We start from the raw sequence: 19,449 nt of genomic DNA, 5'->3' as shown, positions 1-19,449 counted from the left end.
TGATGAAGCAGTATTATGTGGAACACATAGATGCAACGTTGTCCTGATACTGCACTGTGGTGTTTTCAAAATACATTTGGCATAAATGACATTGGGTTGATAAATTCCTACCACTTTACAATACCTCACTGAATTAACAATTTGGGAATTAATTTCAGTCTTAGAAATAGGATGAGTACTTTCTAGAATCAACTATGTCTAAATGCACAAGTTTTCTCTACAGAAGACCTTGCTATGGCACAGATTAATTCAAACAGGTTATTTTTCTCTGCAGCAGAGTAATTTACATATATTAGCAACTCTAGTTATTTAATCTCTTCATATATAACAAGCTATTCCTCAGTTCAGACTTAACTGAGCAGTGATGTATTAAGAAGTGTTCAACATATAAAACAAGACATTTAAAAAAGCTGAATGACATCGATATTACAAGAAAATCTTGTTCCATTTATATATATAAAGAAAAAAAGCACCTTGTATTTAAATGATTACAAAAACTACAGCACCTCAACACTGGAGAGAAATCGGGAACTGCATTTTACACACACTGGCTGCTAAAGCGGGGATCTGGTGCAAAATCCCTGGGAGGACAACTTCCCGTAGAGATGCTGGCACATCGCTGGTGCTTCTCACCTGAACCAGCTCTAACAATGCCCCAGTCCTGGGCAAGAAACAGTCTTGAGGCTTCCTCCAGACAAGCAAAACCATAAAGCATGTGCATGGCTTGTGCACTAAAAGAAACAGTCGCATGCAGATATGATCCTACAACAGTCACTTCCTTCTCAAAATCCTGCAGAACAGACAAATCAGGCTGCCCTAATGATTTTTTATTTGATTTAAATAATAATATTTTCTTTATATAAAAATAAACCAAACAGTATTTCCTCAGGGTTATTGTTCAGATGATATGGAGATACTGATGAAGGCCTATTCCATGCAGAAAGATAATATCACACTCAGGAAATCCAGAAACAGCAGCAGCCACCTTGAGTTCAGATATCAAGAGAAAATTTCAAATGTCAATTCTAGATGGATATTATATCTACAATTCATTATGTATTATTACGATCTGTAATATTTTCTTAATCCAAAAATGATTCCATCATCACTACAGCAGCAGTATTTCTGCAATATAGGCAAGAAGCTACACAGGATTCTCATATATAAATATATGCAAGCCTAACTAACCTTCAACTGAGTTAAGGATCACACCAAACTATGACCACTTTGCAGCCTGTTCCATTTGCAGTCTTTTAGTGGCAAGTGTTTAAAATAAGCCCATATAAAATAAGCTCTGATTTCACCATGAGAGCTGAAAATCAAATGTGAAGAAAGAGCTCACCCTGCCTCATTTCAACCAGTTTAAATGTTTCCTAATTATGTCAACTTAAACATTTCAGAAACAAAATAGAAGTGTATGTACACTGCCATTTTAGTGCAAAAATAAAACCAACCCTTTTGCATATGTGAAAAGCTTAAAAAAAAAATCATTTAAAATAAGGCAAATGTACTTTAAAAATCTGATTTCTGCATTTACACATTAACCCAATTTACAAGCATTCCAGGGAATATTAATAACAACATCACAGCATATTTTAGAGACATTTAACATCATTTTAGCTCTCTGGGAGAAACTTCCAGTTGAAAGTTCAATATTGAACATGGAAAAAATCAATGTCTTCAACCATAAATGAAGGACCTACACAAATTAATACCTAATTCAGGACCCTTTATGCATTTAGGACACATTGTGCATTCAGCAAGGCTCCCAAGTGCAATGATCTAACTATTAGAAGAGAAAGTAGAAGCAATGACAGAACATCTATACCTCCTTTCTTAGGCTGCATCAGCCTTCTAACAGCAGTAACACTGAGGAAGAACACAATCCAGCACAACTGACAATTCGGTCTTGTTATTAACAATCACCAAATCCCTATCTCAGTATATCATGCTATAGAAAAATAACACAACAGCAGTGTCAAAGTGAGTTTCTATTATTAGGGTTTTCAGGTTCACTGGGAGTTGTTAAAGCATTAGTTGCCAGGGGGTTTGGTGGGTTTTTTATGTTTTTTAGTGGAAAACTATAGTTTTGGTTGGCAGTATAAAGATGAAATACAAATTTTCTGGGTTTCCTATCAAGGGTGATTGTTTCATCTGACAATAGAAAATGCTAAATACATACGGTAAAATTTATGAATGTGTTCACACACATTCTTCAGGGTGTGAATTTTAATTCAGAATTTACTGTAAGTATATTACTTTCTACCAGTCCCCTGAGGTTCAGGTCTTCCATTAATTTTGCAATTATTATCCTGAAATTAAAAACCGAGGCAGACTTCCCAGGTGCCACTTACCTATTTTTAAATTCAATTTTCATTCCCAAATGAAACAGATACATTCACTCCTACCATAATGATTTGCCACGGTGCTCAGAAAGCTTTAAAAGGAACTGTTGTGCTAAAGCTTTTGTTCAGAAATATTTAGTCCCATGGCTTCCCTTGAAACAATTAATTGCAAGAGCTGAAAATGCGATCAAACGAGATTCATACATTTAATAGAAACGGTGGAAGTGTCACTCTGATTCAGTAGTTAGCTACACCAGAGGCACATGGTCAGCATGATTTGCTTTGAGGATGGGGATCATAACCAGAAAGCAAGAGCACAGCTGATAATAGCTGTGTCTCAAGCCACCAGCTAGATTCATCAGAACTTGCTTGTCAAAACCTTTGGTCTCTTTCCACCTGGAACTGTTACAGGAATTAAATGTTGTAAAGCAATTTGCTGTAAGTATTATTTGACTTATACTGATTCTTAGCATTTATTAATATTTTTTTCTTCAGAGAAAGGCATGTAGTACCAGAATTTTCTGCCAGATCTTTTTGACTGCATGTATACAAATTTTGGCCAGACAACATTAGCTAACAAAAGCTTCTAGAAACAAGCTATTCTGAGGCTTATTCTAACACTCTGAGAACATTAAATACTAATATGCGATGTATTTTTCACATCTGAGAAACAAATTTGTCTACAGAGCAGAGGGACCTTTTATTGTATCCATTCCCCACATATAATGTGAAACAATGCTGGATGTTCTTCTCGAGGCTTGTCTTCAGCAGTTTAAAAAGAAAAAAGAAACCACACTACATGTGTTGGCCTTGCTCTATCTGTGCATGTTTTATCCATTTTGTTTACAGATATTTTCATTTTCTGCTTCTCATTTGTGCAATTCAGGGCTTCAGTCACTACAGGGAAGTAATTAAATTCAAGCAATAAACTTGTTAAAAACACGAAAGTAAGTAGAAAACATTACTGCAAATGAACACTGTAGTCATATTTGTTAAACCCATTAAAAACAGAAGAACGACCTAAATAACTGACAGTGTAAGTTAATATATCAAAGCTAAAATGGACAATCCTTTAACTTACATGCCTTACAGGTTCTCCTTAACTGCAATGGGAAAAAGATTGAGCCCTTTGATATTAACCAAGAGGTTCACAAAAGGTAGGCAGGTACCTCATGTAATGCTTATTGATCGCCTATAGTTGCTAGCTCCACATCATGACTGCCACCAACCTGCAAGAGGATGGCAGGAGCAAGCAACTGGAAGTCCTGGGCCAGTGCACAATGAACGTCTGCTTAGCTTTCAAAAGCGTCCTGGGAAAGATTTTTCAGCATGTCTTAAAATCAAATTTGAATAAAATCTACTTATCTGTGAAGATATTAGTAACCAAAATGCATAGCACTCAAAGGGACAAATGGGACACGTATATAGTACATTACAGAGGAGCAAGCCTGGATTTTCTGTTAGGCTGCTTCCAGAAACAGAGGGCATAACAGTTTGAGCTTTCTAGATGTATTTGCTTCTTTTAGGTCCTTTGTTCAGTTCATTCTGCTTCCCTGCATTCTTCTGGCAGCAAAAGATGCCACCCATAGCAGTCAGGAGGTCTTTCAATCAACTTCAGAAACTTTGGATAGGGCTTAAGTGAACCAAAGTTACTTCTACTCCAGTTTTTAGTGGAGTTTAGTATTTCTTTCATCTTAAAAATATAGATGAATATATACTTGACAAGACTGCTGGTTTACTGCTTTTGAATCACCATATTTTTTCCTAAGGTCATATTTCCCGTGTGCCACTGACTTGTACTTCAGTAACAAGATACCTGGAAATGCTTTACAAGCTAATCCTTTACCATAAACTTGTCACCTAAGAATTTGTGTTGACCTCGATGGCACATAAATATAACTTCAAAAAAGTTAACAATAAAATATTTCTTACACAACACAAAATGATACAGAAATCATGTTTTAGTTGTCTTCATCACAAAATATCTCACCGTTTGCACATACATCAGGTTACAGTTAATTTACTATATTTTTTTCCAGGAGCAAATGCATGTTCTTTAAAATAATATAAGCAATATGAGGAAAGTTGGTAAAGAAGACTTCAAAGAACAGAGTTGATCAGCCATCTCACCCAGCAGGAACACCAGCAATTCAACAGCACACTTCCAATTCACAACAATAGGTTTCAGTATCTTCAATGGCATTATTGATGCAGTAATTTCTGCAAACAAGTTTCCTGCATTTGACCATTTTGTAGCAGTTCGACATGAATCCAATGATGTTGATTGTTGCAATCAACAAATACACTGTTCATACAGGCTAATAATTCTTTCAGCTATAAATAACAATCAGTCATCCTCAATTAGGACCCTAAATAGATTAGAGCTTACAAGCTCCTTTTTTTTCCTTCACAAACCAAACGCGGCTTTTTAGGAAGAGATGTCACAGTTAACTACAGCCAGTGGATTAGGAAGTCCTCTGATTTGATTTTGTGCAGTATCAGGAAAAAAAGGGTGCTTTTAGCTTACTCACAAAATATGAACTTACCTTCCCACAAGCTCTGCAATGATGCCTTCTTTTGGTGAATGTAAATCTGGCCTCACATTTCATACAGTTTGGTGCTTGAGAATCTGGAACCCAAACTGGAGCCACCTCACCCAAAGTCGTAAAAGGCTTTCTGGCTGGAGCTCCAAACTGACCAGCTCTGAGATCATTATCAGGACTATCTGGGGCTACTGCAAGGCACGGACTACTAGAGACTCCAGATTCATACTCTTCCAAATGTTCCCCATTAGTATCAGTAACAGAGGCATTTGAAGATGTTTCACCAGGAAACACGTTTGCTGTATCACCTAATTGTGTCTTACCAAAGACATTTTTGTTTTTACTATTACCTCCACAATTTGGGGGAACAAGATCATTTTGTAAGTGGTCCGATAATGGCTTCGGAATCTGCAGTTTAAGATTTGTAGGTTGTTTAGGTCTTGCACCACCAAAAGGAACACTGATAGATTGCAAATTAGTCACTGGTTTTGGTGAAGTTTGCCCTTGCATGGATGAAACCTGACTACAAAGATTATGTAAATAATTTTTCTTAATGTGGTCACCAGTGCTGTTTAAAATAAGACCGCTCCCTTCTGTTGTCTCATTTCCTCTCTGTTCATACACATTAGTGTAACATTCTGACTTGCTCTCCTCTATCTCCTTTTCCTCTGTTACCGAGTCTTCCTTGGAAGGTAAAGTCTTTGGAACATGAGCAACGACTGGGTTCTGCATTCCATAGGAATCACAACCATTAGACAGAGAGCTTGCTGCTGATGTAGCCATCACATCAGAGAGACTGGACCCTTCAAGCTCATCTATACCAGTCCCTTTTAAGTCTATGCCTGCCTCCATCATCCCATCTCCACCTTCTTTACTACATGCCTCATCAGGCTGTTTTGTCTGCAAGAGCCTTTCATTCTCTCCCAGAGTTTGCTTATTATTCATCTCATTCAACTTTGTCAGTTCCCAATTAGTCACCTCCTGAGATTCAGGGTAACACTCTGCCATGCTGAGCAATTCTGTTGTGCCAAGATTTTTACCACATTCAATGACTTCGCTTTCAGTGGCACTAACATCCTCAGGGGCAAAATGTTCTGCAACACATTCTTTGTAATTGCCACTTCCAGCCACGTTAGATTGACAAGTTTCCATGAGCCCAGATAACCTAGACTGTAACTGTTGGGTTGGTTCCTGTTCCACCATTAAGCTTCCACTACTTGAACCAGAAGTAGAGTTTTTAGCTTCTAGATCCGTTCTCTGAGGAATGGCTTTACTAGTAAAATTTTCAACTGAAACACAATTTTCTTGCATTCTAGCAGTATCATCAACTGGTCTCTGCAAGAGAGTCACTGCATTAATCCCTGCAGTTGTAGCTTCTGAAAACAGAGAATCTTTATTCATATTAAAATCATCCTTTAATCGAGAGGAGGGGCATGCAACAGTCAGGCTTTCAGATGAAGCATTAAGCAAATGACTTAGAGAGTCATCTTCAGTGCACAGCCTATTTACTTGCTTTTCTGTATCTGTATCTTTTTCCGTGGATCCGTTTACAGTAACACTAAACTGATCACTCTGTTGGTTTTCATTATCCAGTGTAAAGCTAATAGTGTCCATTAGGGACGGACTGTTGTAAGTTTTACAATCCACCGCATCACCACTTTGTAGTGTTCTTCTGTCACAGTTATGCATCACTGCCACCACTAGTACATTCTTCTCCTCTGGCAAGCAAGCTATATTCCCACATTTCTTTTCTCCTGTTTCCACAGTATTACACTGATCATCCCGATTACTATTTCTTTTAAGCAACTGATCATCTGCTGCTGCCTGATCATCAATCCACATGACTGGGGTCTCTGGGCTTATGCTAAAATCCTTTCCATTAGCACAGTGATCCCCTCCTCCTGTTGGCGTAGTCACTGAATGAGACAAGGAGAAAGACTTTAATCTCTGTTGACATTCATTAGGAGTTGTAGCTTCATTCACATTGGCCACGGTTGGGTTAAATGACAGACGACGAGAAGGCGGATCTAGAATCTGATTCCACTTGGCACCCAAAAGTGTAGGTGAAACAGCGGCATCTGAAAAAGTGTTTAAATAAGAGAACTTACTGCCCTATTATCACTTATTGCATTAGAATACCCCAAATATAAATGTAGAGATGTTCAAATATGGGCCCCAGAGTAAAACACATCTACCATAACTAACACCCTCGATCAGCCATTAGTAGTATAACTGCGTAATGCTTCTGGAACTCAGGAAGTTTAGAGCTACAATTCATATCAGATTGAATTTGCACAAGCAACTTTAACTTATTGATTAATATACTTTAGACAGTTAGAAATGCCTAGAAAGATTCCCACTCCCATAAAACGTTCAACTTCCTTGACAGCACAGAAGGAGCAATTAGACTAAGCAAAAAATTTAATACTTCAAGTATGATAACTTGCATTATATGATTTATGTGACCTAATAAAACATTTCTATGCATGAGTCTCCCAAAACTGCAAAAGAAGCTTAAAATAAGTTTTGCCTGATCTGCTTGAAATAAATGATTAAAATTATTGCCACTGAGATCAAGCTTCACAAAACCTTTATTTTAAAAGTGTATGGAAGGTTTGTTATTAAAAGATGTAAACAAGATGAATGGAACTAGAAGAGAACACTACTAAAAAATGCTGAAGATATACACCATGTAAAATTAACTGATGTTTTTTTCAAGTTCTGCGATTAATCTGTAAGTCAAAACAGAAAAGGGTATCACAGATCTCTCCCTCTTCGGTGGTGTTGTCTGTAGAAAACATCTAAAGTGCATCAACCATCTTGTTCAAATGACTCACCTTCGTTTTGCTCAAATTCATCTAAAACCTTATCGAGGTTATATGCCTCTGCTTGGAAATAGTTCTCCATTTGTCAGGGAAAGACCACCAGATTCTTGTCTGAACCTGCCAGAGAACAAATTACAATCAGATACTTAACCTTCAATCAGCAGTGTTCCACTACATATTGCCCTGATTTAAGGGGAAAAGAAGTCCTTTGTAAATCAAAGTTTACATACATTACATGCACAAAACAGAAGTATTTTCCAGGAATAAAAATTATTTGTGTGCTTAAACTCATTTAATTCAGATTAACAACCTCCTCAAACTTGCTCAGGATTTTATTACCTCCACTCTCCCACAGTGATGTATCTAACCATCAGGATCCCCATAATGGCAAGAGCAAAACTGCTCCAACCCCAATCAGCAAATAACAGTCTAGAGAACCAGAAGGCCAACTAACAATTTGAAGATCCAGCTTTCAGTTCCACAGTACCACCAATTAGCTCATGTGGCTTTGAGCAAGTAGTTTAAACTCTCCATGCTTCTGATTTTTAATGTATACTAGGCTAGCAGTACTGTGTGTCACTCCTCGTCTCCCAGAGCTCCTTCACAGATGCATGTTTGTAGAAGTTGTTAAAGAACTTAATGGTTGTTACTTGAGTTGTGCTAGCTCTTAAAATGCCTGCTTTAATAATCCTTGTTTGCCTGAAAGGCAGGCACTGGAAATCCAGCAGAATGCTGAGAAGTAAATAGTCTCATCAAAAGATAATACTCTCAGACTAGAAAGGAAGATGACGAGGGAGAAATGAAAACAAAACACAACCCTAAATCGTTAAATAACTTTCTACAACTTATCATAATAAATAACATTTTTGCCCTAACGGTAGGAACATGCTCTTCTTGCTACCAGAGGCTTGTAGCAACATGACACCCTGATTCATTTTCTTAAAAACATTCACTACCAGCAGAGACATTTTCACTGAGAAATGTGTGCCATAACCTATATACCATAAAGAGAGACCTTGATTTGATCTTTCTCTGAACATCATCCAAAACAGCCTTATTCTCTTCAGAGCTGGCTTTCAATGTTGTGCAGTAAGGAGATGGAGGAGGAGAGGGTGAGAACCTTGTTTTGCAGTAAGAAACAGTGTTAGACCTGACAGCTAGATTCCAGTTCAATTAAAAACGTGCTCTTTAACACTAGAGATACAACAGACACAAGAAACACATCAGAGGAATTTTCAATTTAAACTATACCATTATCCCCATAGTATCGGGATTTGAGGAAAACATCAACCAGTTTTATTTCAATTACTGCAACATTAAATATAGTTTCTTATTTATTGTGGGCAACAGCTACAATTAGGTTACCGGTACAAAAAGATTATGCATTAAAATATCACAATATGCAGAGTTCAAGCTTTTAAGGCTGACCTAAAAATTTGACACATAGTGTTTTTAAAAGATAATCATGTTACAACATAAATACATTGCTACTTAATATAATCAGATTAAAAAATGTTTTAAAGATCTATACAAAAGCCAATTTTAAAGAGATTAGTGTAATGGCAATGTAGAAATTGCAATAAGCATCACCCAAATAAAGACCATTTTGTAAAGAAATTCAGATATAAATGAGACTCTCATCTTACAGACTCCCAGATTTGTGCCTGATTTGGGATTTTCAATTAGTGCACGGTCCTGCAGCTGAGTCAGGGCAATCCCTGACTCAGAATGGACTGAGAGCAGACCCAAGGAGAAGGACTTAGGGGTGTTGATTGATGAGAAGCTCAGCATGACCGGGCAGTGTGCACTCACAGCCCAGAAACCAACAGTGTCCTGGGCTGCATCAAAAGCAGCATAGCCAGCAGGTTGAGGGAGGTGATCCTGCCCCTCCACTCTGCTCTCATGAGACCCCATCTGGAGTACTGCATTCAGCTCTGGGGCCCGCAACAAAAGAGGGACATGGACCTGCTTGAGTGACTCCAGAGGAGGACATGATGATGATCAAAGGGCTGGAGCACCCTCCTGCAAAGACAGGCTGAGAGAGCTGAGCTTGTTCAGCCTGGAGAAGACTGTGAGGGTGCTGAGGCGCTGGCACAGGGTGCCCAGAGAAGCTGTGGCTGCCCCATCCCTGGCAGGTTGGACACAGGGGCTTGGAGCAACCTGCTCCAGTGGAAGGTGTCCCTGCCTGTGGCAGGAGGTTGGAACTGGGTGAGCTTTAAGGTCCCTTCCAACCCAAACCATTCTATGGTTCTATGATTAACTCTTTCTGCAAGGAAAATAAGATTGGCCATATCATTTACTGTACATGGCTGCACAGATTATAACAAGCAATGGAAACACTAGCCACCTTGATCAAAGGTTGCATTGCAGAAATCTAAAGAAGCTCAACACTTTTCATTCTCTATCAAAAGCCAGGTTCTGACCTCTATCTGTGCCAGAGCATACTCTTTGATCCCTTAGATACCTGTTGTAAGGTCTTCCTGCGTTATCCAATCTGCCCACCAAGTCATTGTATTAAAAATCTTTCACACCATTTTAACTGAAACAATTAAACTTACTACACACATTTCAATTAAACCAAAATATTTTATAAAGCAGATGCTTCTCCTTAGACATACAAACACTAAATACATCCCAACTGCTTTCAAACTGTGAGAGTTTGGAGGTTCTCTTGCACCTTTCTTTCCACCTCATTTCAAATAATTGGAAGCATCTTTACCAGCTTGATTTTTTTTTCCATTCAGAGTTCTAAACATCAACCAAAACCAACCCACTAAGACTGTTCTGTATAAAACACCATATAATTTCACATCCACTTATGATGTATTTAATTTACATGATGATGGTAACATTCCAATCTAGAAACAACTGATGAAGATCTCAATAATCATTCTTAGGCAAAGCCCTGCTATGATCAATGATGCAGTCAGTGAAGCACAGAAAGACTGAGAAGCTTCATACAGAATTTTTGTGTTCCAGAGTTAAACTGTGACACTGGTTGAAGCCATTGCTGTCAGATTTCCATGCACTTTTGTAGTGAAAAAGAACATCCAGTCAAGGAATTCTCTAGGACACAAACCCTGCAGTACGAGTGGCCCCAAAAAATAGGCTACAAGCACTGATTTGGTTTTTGTTTGCTTATTTCAGAGAGCATAATGATTACTGACAAGCAAGCTGATGGGGAAGGAATGCTCTGCTGACTATATAGTTGCTGGAAACAGGGGTTTAAGTAACTCTTGGAACAACTGCATTTTGATTCTGCATAACTTTCAAATGTTTATCAAAATTAGGACCTAAGCATTCATAAAATTTCAAAACCTGACTGAAAGCCTGATAAAATTAGTTCAGAACAAACTGAACATTTCCTAAATTTAGTCCTACATTAGCTGGTTTTTCATTGTCATACAAATCAGAAACAAGATATGCCTAACTAAAGAAAGCAGTTTTAGAAGGTCAGAATAAACATTTTTATTGACTTTAGTCAGATTTGGCTTTAAAATTTTATATTAAGTGTGATTTCATAACATAAGGAAAATACTAATATTCAGACTTAGGAGACCATTTGGTTAGCAATAAGAAGGGCATATAAAGCAGATTTAGATTTTTGCTCCCACTCCATTACAATCCCCATGTGGTTAATACTATGTGAAATTATTATTTTATTAAGATCTGTATTATCTAACATCTATATTTGTGAGTTTAAGTTTGGCCCAATAAGATAGAAGGTTTTTTCCTCTGTTTTTAAAAATTCTAACCAGATAGAACTATGTGTAAACAAATATATATAACCATATGAATTCTGAGACTCAAATACTGATGCACAAACAGGCAATGAGCCAAAACGCAGACTGATGGATGCTCATTGTCCAAACTGAAGAAAGAAAAGACCTTTTATATCATTATTGTTATTTCACTTACTGATGTACCAGGATACACGGAGAATCTTTTCATTTTAAACTCACAGCCTCTAAGCTGACAGCCTCTCTAAATGAGATCTCATTGTCTGTGCACGCAGGCATTTCTCAGAAAAGGTCAGCTGCAAATCTTCAGGTCTAATATCTAAAATTACTATTATCATTATATACTAGAACACAACAACCCACACACAGCTTTTCCAGAAGCTTCTGTCCAAGGGCAAAACACATTGCCAATGCCATAGAAGTCCTTATGACCTCTTCCTGACAGAAAAGGAGGACAAGTAGTTGTGTTCCTAATGGATACCTGGAATGCTTCGTGACCAATACATTGTCAGCAACTCATATTTTTGCCAGTTGAAGATCTAATATTTAACTCTGCATAGCCGGCAACTCCAGATGAAACCAGAAAACACGAAGTGCTCTAACACAACGTGCTGTAATAATCCAGCAGCTGTTTTCCCCGTGGTTCAGTATTTCTTTTGAATATTTTTATAAAATATCCAACATAAATTAAAACAAACAAGCAAACAAAACTCCCAAACATATTCCCTTACACATCTTCAGAAACTTAGACTGTAACTCACAGGTACCACTAAAAAGTTTAGAATTATCCTAGTCCCAAACTTCCTCCTAGTATAAAGGTTGAAATGACATCATTGAAGGATCCTTGCTAGTTGTGAAACTTTTTAGCATTGCTCAACTATTCCAAGCTGTGGCATGGAGAGAAGCTCACAAGCAAATACGCAACTTAAACTCCGGAAAAGGGAGAATGAAAACATGAAAAAATCAGGAAGAAAGAGGCAAGATTTAGATTAGAAATTAGGAAGAAGCTCTTTACTATGAGCTCTTTACAGGGTGCCCAGAGCAGCTGTGGCTGCCCCATCCCTGGCAGTGTTCAAGGCCAGGTTGGACACAGGGGCTTGGAGCAACCTGCTCTAGTGGAAGGTGTCCCTGCCCGTGGCAGGGGGTTGGGACTGGAGAAGCTTTAAGGTCCGTCCCAACCCAAACCAATATGGGATTCTATGAAATTTCAATGGCAATTTTAGCTGTACACTGTCAAAAAGGAGACACTTCCTAAATTAGTATATATTGGGATGAACAATATGAATTAGAGGATATTGTGCCAGTGCAAGAAAAACAAGACATAAACCACTAATGAGTTAAAAGCATAAGATGGTTTTTCAAAAATAGAGTCCTCCGAGCAGATTTGGCAGAAAAACCTCATTATAGGTAAAAACCAACCAACCAAAACCAACAACCAACATTAAATAGCTATTTATTTTTTTTTAATTCTGTATCAAAAAAACCAATCCAATGGCTACGATCCAGTGGTACAGTAAGTCCAGAACCCAAGATCACTTGTTCCCCATGGCAAAAAGCTAATGAAAACACGCAGCCTGTCAAGCAGATTATTTTCAAGCTCCTGTTGGATCCCAGATCACGTGCAATTTGGAAACCCGGTGTTTTACTTATCAGTTTCTTCATACCAACACCACTGGCTTATCATCATCTTCAATGATGATAACAACTCTGAATAACTTCTGTTTTATCAAGTTTACATGCTCTACTGTCTTCTAACATCTAAATATAACGGTGCATGTACCAGAACGTCTGTGTCATATGTATCCAGAGTTACTATTCATGTCATCACAGCATTTAGAGATAAGACAAACTTCAGTTGATTAGTGAGGAGGGAAGGAGACAGAAGTAAAGGACAGAAAAACCCTCCTCAAAATTAGGTGGTATTCTGAACAGGCTTAACCTTGGACACTGCCTCTCAAGACAGCTCAGATATCCCACATGCCAGCTTCTTCCTGGGAAACAAACTCTACAGAGAGCTAGGCCTTGTGTTATACCTGCAAAGCATCAACACTCATATTTGTTTTGGTCTCTACAATAAGGAGTTATGTAAACCATGATCTTCTGCACTTCAAAGCCTAAATTACTCTCCAGATTTTTTCACCACTGGAACTGACAGCTTAAGTCTTCCAAATTTTCTTGACTCTTAACAGTAGATGACCAGCACACAATCACATTAAAATGCTGTAATAAACAAACGCACCAAAAGGAAGTAATACCAACATACATACTCTCTGATCTTTAGGCCTTTGATACAAGGCTAATAATTGTAAAGAACCTGAATAAGATCTCGGGACTTTCTGTTATGCTATCATGTCAATATGAAACTGTGAACATACACATTTCAGTAAACTCTTATTAAGCAAAATATTCAAGTAGTTTATTATAGTCCTCACCAAAAATATATCTGAAGGACTCCTAAGATGAAAGTCACCAGGGACATGAATAAACCAAACACTGCTCATTCATCCTGAAAAGAGTCAGGCATCCAGAAAATGTCATTTTCCCATAGCATGACAAGAGGGAATTATGTATCAACTGGACAAATTAATTTATTAGATTTAGTGCTCCGGAGGACTTCCTTTAACCCCAAGAAACAACGGTGGAGTCACATATTGTTCAATCTCCCTTTAGTAATCTTTATATTATCTGCCCCTGGGAGGAAGAACTCAAGCACCTTTGCTGTAATGAACAGCTTGTTCAGAGAGTTCAGCAATAGCTGAATAGTATTTTTAACTGATGAGATCTGCCTACAGCACAGACTGAGGAAGAAAGACTTTGCCCACTTCTCCCCCTCCCCCAAACAAAATAAGCCACATCTTTGCTGTAAAACAAGGCAATTACTCTCAATAAAAGCCAAAACAACAAAATGCTAATCCGTCATCTTCTATATAAGATATATTCATATAGAGAGGTCTATGTATATAAATATATATCCATAAGCATACACAAACACATGCATTGCAAGTACATACCCCTGAATCATATTCTAAAGCAGAACTTGCCTCTTACCTTTTCCTCTTATACATGTGTTAAGAAACGAATGACCCTGTGCCTACTCATGATGACTGCAGCACAACCAGCCAGTTCTGCTGAATCAGTGTGTTCCACTTGATCCTGGAAACAAAACACAAACATGTATTTTATGATTGGTAATTCTGCCACAACCCATGTTTTTTCAGCACATGACTGCAGCTAGCACAGGCACATTTGGCAAATGCTGCAAGCCTTCAAATGATTTGGATTACATTTGCAGCTTTAAATTCAGGGATCTGTGCACTATGCCACTACTGCACTCCAATATGCTGGTGAAAAAAGCTGCTCATAAAAACACATTGCTACCTACCTACTATTATTCTTCATTTAACTGTAAACCCACAGAGTGACGCAGCAACTCCAACAGTCCTTGTACTCCTGATGACCTTGACTGTAAAGCTTCATTTATAAAACTCCCCTCTGAAGTTAATTATATTACACTACAATAGGCCTTCCAAAAATAAAGAGCTAGTAGCTTCGATACTCATCAAAAATTCTCAGCCCTGTGCATTCTGTAAACTGTATTCATCAGCTTCCCACTGCTTTTCTAACAGCTAAACAACTGGTTTTGTCTTCAAATTATTCCCCCTACAATTTCAGGCTCCCTTCATTTCCTAAAGGCTGCTTCTCTCCAAAACCACAATGGCATCAACCTTCAATAGCAGGGACAGCCAAAGCTAAAAATAAGACAGAAGAAACTGTCTTGTTATTCTAACAACAGCGTTTCTATAGGTCAGGTGCTTGTTTTCACAGGCTGCATCCTAACAGTCAACATAGCTCAAAAATCCAACACAGCCATGAGTGAAGAGATGAGACTAGCTTATGACAAACAGTGCAAGGGAAAAAAAGAGTGAGATAAGTCAAATTCATGTTTTAAGGTGTTCTGGTGCTGGTAGCTGACCTGGTAGGTAGTTGAAATACTTATTAGTGCTCTGATGCAGCAGCAGCATATGCTAGAAAAAAAGTAAAACTACAGCAAAATGAACAGAGCTAAAAAAAAACCCCAACAGTTCCCCATGCATGAAAGCAATATTCAGTGTTATACCACAATTTTCCCAGGGCTGTTTATTATTCTTTTCAGAAATAAGCTACAGTAATAATTCCAGGAAACTAATGAACTGCACAGTAGCACTCCTAGTAGCACTGTTTCCAAACTCAGAATAAAATCCCACGGCTCTGTATACCAACAGAACTGCTCCTGTGTGCCAGTAAAATTTCTGACGCCAGGTATATTTCTACCCTGATAAACTAAGGTGGGGTTTGGATATTTGGTAAATAGTAGAAATTATTATATTAGGAAGTTCTTCAGATAGGCTACATATGCATGCAAAAATGGAGGTGAGGGAAATTTAGTTCCACTGAAAGGCTTCAGAATGATAAGCTTTTCCAAAGGGCTGTGAAGTACATGTGGCAGCAGGGCAAGGTTGTCTGTACCACCACCACCAGGTCCCCTCCTGGCCTGGAGGAGAAGGAAAAGGGTTCAGTTTACATGACCCCTTTGAAAAGATGGATCAATTAATGACAATTCTATCTGTGATTTATGACAAGGCCTATCAACTGTAGCATGAACATCAAACGCATTAATGTATGACCGACTGGTTCACGTGTAACTACAAAGTCCAATCTTCACCAATAAGAAATGGATCAGACCTAGCAACCCCACAGCTGAAATGTGCTGTGCTGTAACCAGTGTCCTACGACAGCAAGCCTTCCAGGGCAACAGTACAGCTTTATTATTCATTGGGTTTAATCTGATCCACTTTCTTTGTTCCATTATTCCAAGGTAATAACTTTTTCATCCGTAACCATACAACACAGAAGAACACAGATCAAATCAATCCCTACCAGCCTCCAAAGAAAGCTTTGAAGAGATATTACCTGGAGGTCCTTGAGCTTTTTGTTTACAACTCAACATTTGCTCTTGGCAGCCATTTCCCCTTATAAAGATCTATGCAGAAATCAAAGCATGCTTACAGATATGAATGTAATATATTTAAACAAAAAGCAATTTAAAAGAAGTAAATTATAAGGTTTGGATCTCCTGGGAAAAAAAATCAATGAGTTGGTAACAGAGCCAAGTTATTTTTCCAAAAAGAAGGTACTGTAAGAGAACTATATTAAAATAAAAAAGACAAAATGAATAACTACAAAGAAGAGTCAGGAATACCCACAACAATGTATAACCTAGTGAGGATTAGGTTTTTCACAAATCATTGCTAAAAATACATTTCCACCTAAAAATTATAAGCCCACTGAGACCTAAGATCATTGCAAATGAAGGAGGCCCAGTGCCTGCTGTTCCAGTTTGCTTACTTTGAGCATTTCACAGTTTGTTATCTCTTCTGCTGATGGTTGGCTGAATTCTTCTGTCTCCTGCCCTACAGTGGTATCACTCAGGTGCTGCTTTGGTTATACCCTACATGGATGATTTCCCCCAGGAGCTCCAAGAGGGCAACTGCCAAATACAGCAAAAGCAAAACAGGAATTGAAGAGAAATATGACAAGCAGAAACATGCCCAGAATAAAGACAGGATAAAGACCAGCAGAAAAGATCTCTAAAAATACAAAATTAGAAATATCTTCCACAAAAAAAAGAATGTAAAAAAATGTTTACAACATGAAATGGAAGTAATTTGAACCAGTGCAAATTGGAATAGCTTATAATAAATGGAAAGAGACTGAAAAAGAAGCAATTTCGATACTATGTTAAAAAAATGCGGAAAATGCTCAAAGCATGAAGAGATGCTAAAAAATGCTCCCATCTACTGGCAAGAATCCAACTCTTAACTACACTACAGATCCTCTATAATGTGCTACCAGTGAGATGTCTTTGAGTAGGCAGGAATACATTTGCAGCCATTTTAAGGCACTTCATTATTGCTGGATTAGTTGAACTAGGCATTATCTCAAACGCAAACCCAGATTTCAACGCTGGCAACTTCCTCACTTGTCTGCACTCTGGAACTATCAGATGGGAGATTCGGAGAGACCACAGACAGCAGACATATTCAGGTTCCAACATTGCAGGAATAAAGACTACAAGAAGAAATACTGTAGCATTAGGAAAACACTGTACTTAGACAAGAGGGGAAAAGGAAAGTTTCAGGACACACACCAGTTATGCAATGTGAATTATTTTATCTGATCAGTTAATGTGGAAGCTAAATCTTCCCAAGTGGAAAAGGTGGTTTTTCTTCACTCAAGTGATGAAATGCTTGGAATAATGGTACTTTACCATGTGCCCAACACATTTGTCACTTCATAACGGTTCCTTCTTGGCCTCTCTTAAACGAAGCAGAAACTTTCAGCCGAGTTTCACATGAACGTGTCCCTGGAAGTTCAAAAACCATGTAGACGAGGCCCTCAGGGACATGGTTTAGTGGTGGCCTTGGCAGTCCTGGGATAAAGGTTGGACTTGACAATCTTAAAGGTCTTTTCCAACCTAGCTGATTCTATGACTCTACGTGTTTGTATTATTTTTTAAGAATTAATGTAAGTAGAAAGACTAAATACTACCCAAGAACGCTCCTCCAGCAAAGGCAATCCTCCAGACCTGTCTTGGGATACACTGTCACAGCAGCACCCGCAACTGGTATGGATTAGGCTGAAAATTAAACATTTCAACATGAATAGTTCTACGAATAAATTAAAGTGGCAGCCATGCAATGCAAGTGGGAAACAAGAAAATAATTGGGTTTAAAATTCTGATTTATTAAAGGAGACTCAGCAAGTAACAACAGGATTTTTCAAAGTACCTTGTCTAAAAAACAGTTGAGGATTAGAAAATCCCATTAAAACTCACCATAAATCTATTGAATACAAAATACTAAAAACAGCAGCAGGAGATTAAATGTAACAAACATAAACATGATACAGTCACTGCTAATCCTTTCCCTGCACCAAAAGCTCAGGATGATCATGTATCTTTTGGGTTTTTATCTCACAATTTGCTGATGTTCCTACTGCTCAATGTAAATTAACCAAAGAGTAGACTGGGGCATGGCAGGCTCCTTCTGTGTAATACAACACTTTGTACCAGCTCATGACCCAAGAATGCTGACAAAAGATAAACTATTTCAGTGTTGCATTGGTTTGTTCTTTTTCTAATCAGCTGAACAAACAGATGGACAGCACCTAAAGCAGAATACAGTCTTTCTAATTATTTCACTAATATTTGCATCTTTTCCCTTGACTTTTCTCCATGCCATTTTAAAGCTATTATTTTCACTTTTGTCTCCAGCCAAGTTTCCATAAGGAGACATTCACACATGCCAGAGCAGTAGTAAGGCAGTCAAAAGAGCAGCAACTTCAAAGGGGCGTTATAGAAAGTATCACAGTCAAAAGCAACAGGGAGACAAGAAAAATTATAGCAACATTATCAACCTGAGTCCCCCAGTGAATAAGAGGAAGCAGCCCAACTGAAAAGGACACCTGATTTATAACAGTTTGCAGGAGAAAATAAATTCCATTTCCTACACTTTTTACTATTTCAAGGAGAAAGACATTGATTTATTTTCTGCACACGAAACCCAGCCTTGCCAAAACAGCACAGAGGCAGAGCCCTCCACACCTGCAGACAAGGAACCACGCACCCCCCTTTCCCTCTTGCATAACTACTTTTGCCTGCCTTGAAAGTGTCTCCATCACCAGCTCTTTGGAAGTACAAGTAGACAAGTTTACACCACACTGCTGCCATCCCTGCAAGGTTTTCCAAAGGAATTCAGTTGGCAAGAAAAGAGAAAATGCTTTCCTGAGCTTATTCATACGTTCATAGAGCTCACTTCAAAATTTAGTGGTTTATAAATCTAATGCTTTGTAACACTTTGCTTTGTACAACTCCCAACTATAAATATTGTAGCCTACCAAAGAAATTAATGCACAGCATATTAAACATAAATTTAATATGAAATCATGTTTGTTAATT

General features: G+C 38.1%; 1 protein-coding gene across 3 annotated transcripts in view; it reads right to left on the bottom strand.

Moving 5' to 3' along the window:
* ZFYVE9 (zinc finger FYVE-type containing 9) overlaps positions 1-19,449 on the bottom strand; it is a 62,914-nt gene that overhangs the window by 32,328 nt on the left and 11,137 nt on the right. For 2 of the 3 annotated variants that reach the window (XM_030496012.1, XM_030496014.1), the window contains 3 exons: positions 14,502-14,606; positions 7,726-7,830; positions 4,892-6,966 (listed from right to left, as the gene is read on the bottom strand). In XM_030496012.1, coding sequence (XP_030351872.1) covers positions 4,892-6,966; positions 7,726-7,795 — 2,145 coding nt within the window. In that variant the 5' untranslated portion in view covers positions 7,796-7,830; positions 14,502-14,606. Of the gene's footprint in view, positions 1-4,891; positions 6,967-7,725; positions 7,831-14,501; positions 14,607-16,838; positions 16,981-19,449 lie in introns of all 3 variants that reach the window. The other variant, XM_030496013.1, reaches the window with a different exon arrangement.

This window comes from Strigops habroptila, chromosome 8, assembly GCF_004027225.2.
Source record: "Strigops habroptila isolate Jane chromosome 8, bStrHab1.2.pri, whole genome shotgun sequence".
NCBI classification, from domain to species: Eukaryota; Metazoa; Chordata; class Aves; order Psittaciformes; family Psittacidae; genus Strigops; species Strigops habroptila.
The sequence above is the reverse complement of the archived record's forward strand: the minus strand, read 5'-3'. Positions and strand labels throughout refer to the sequence as shown.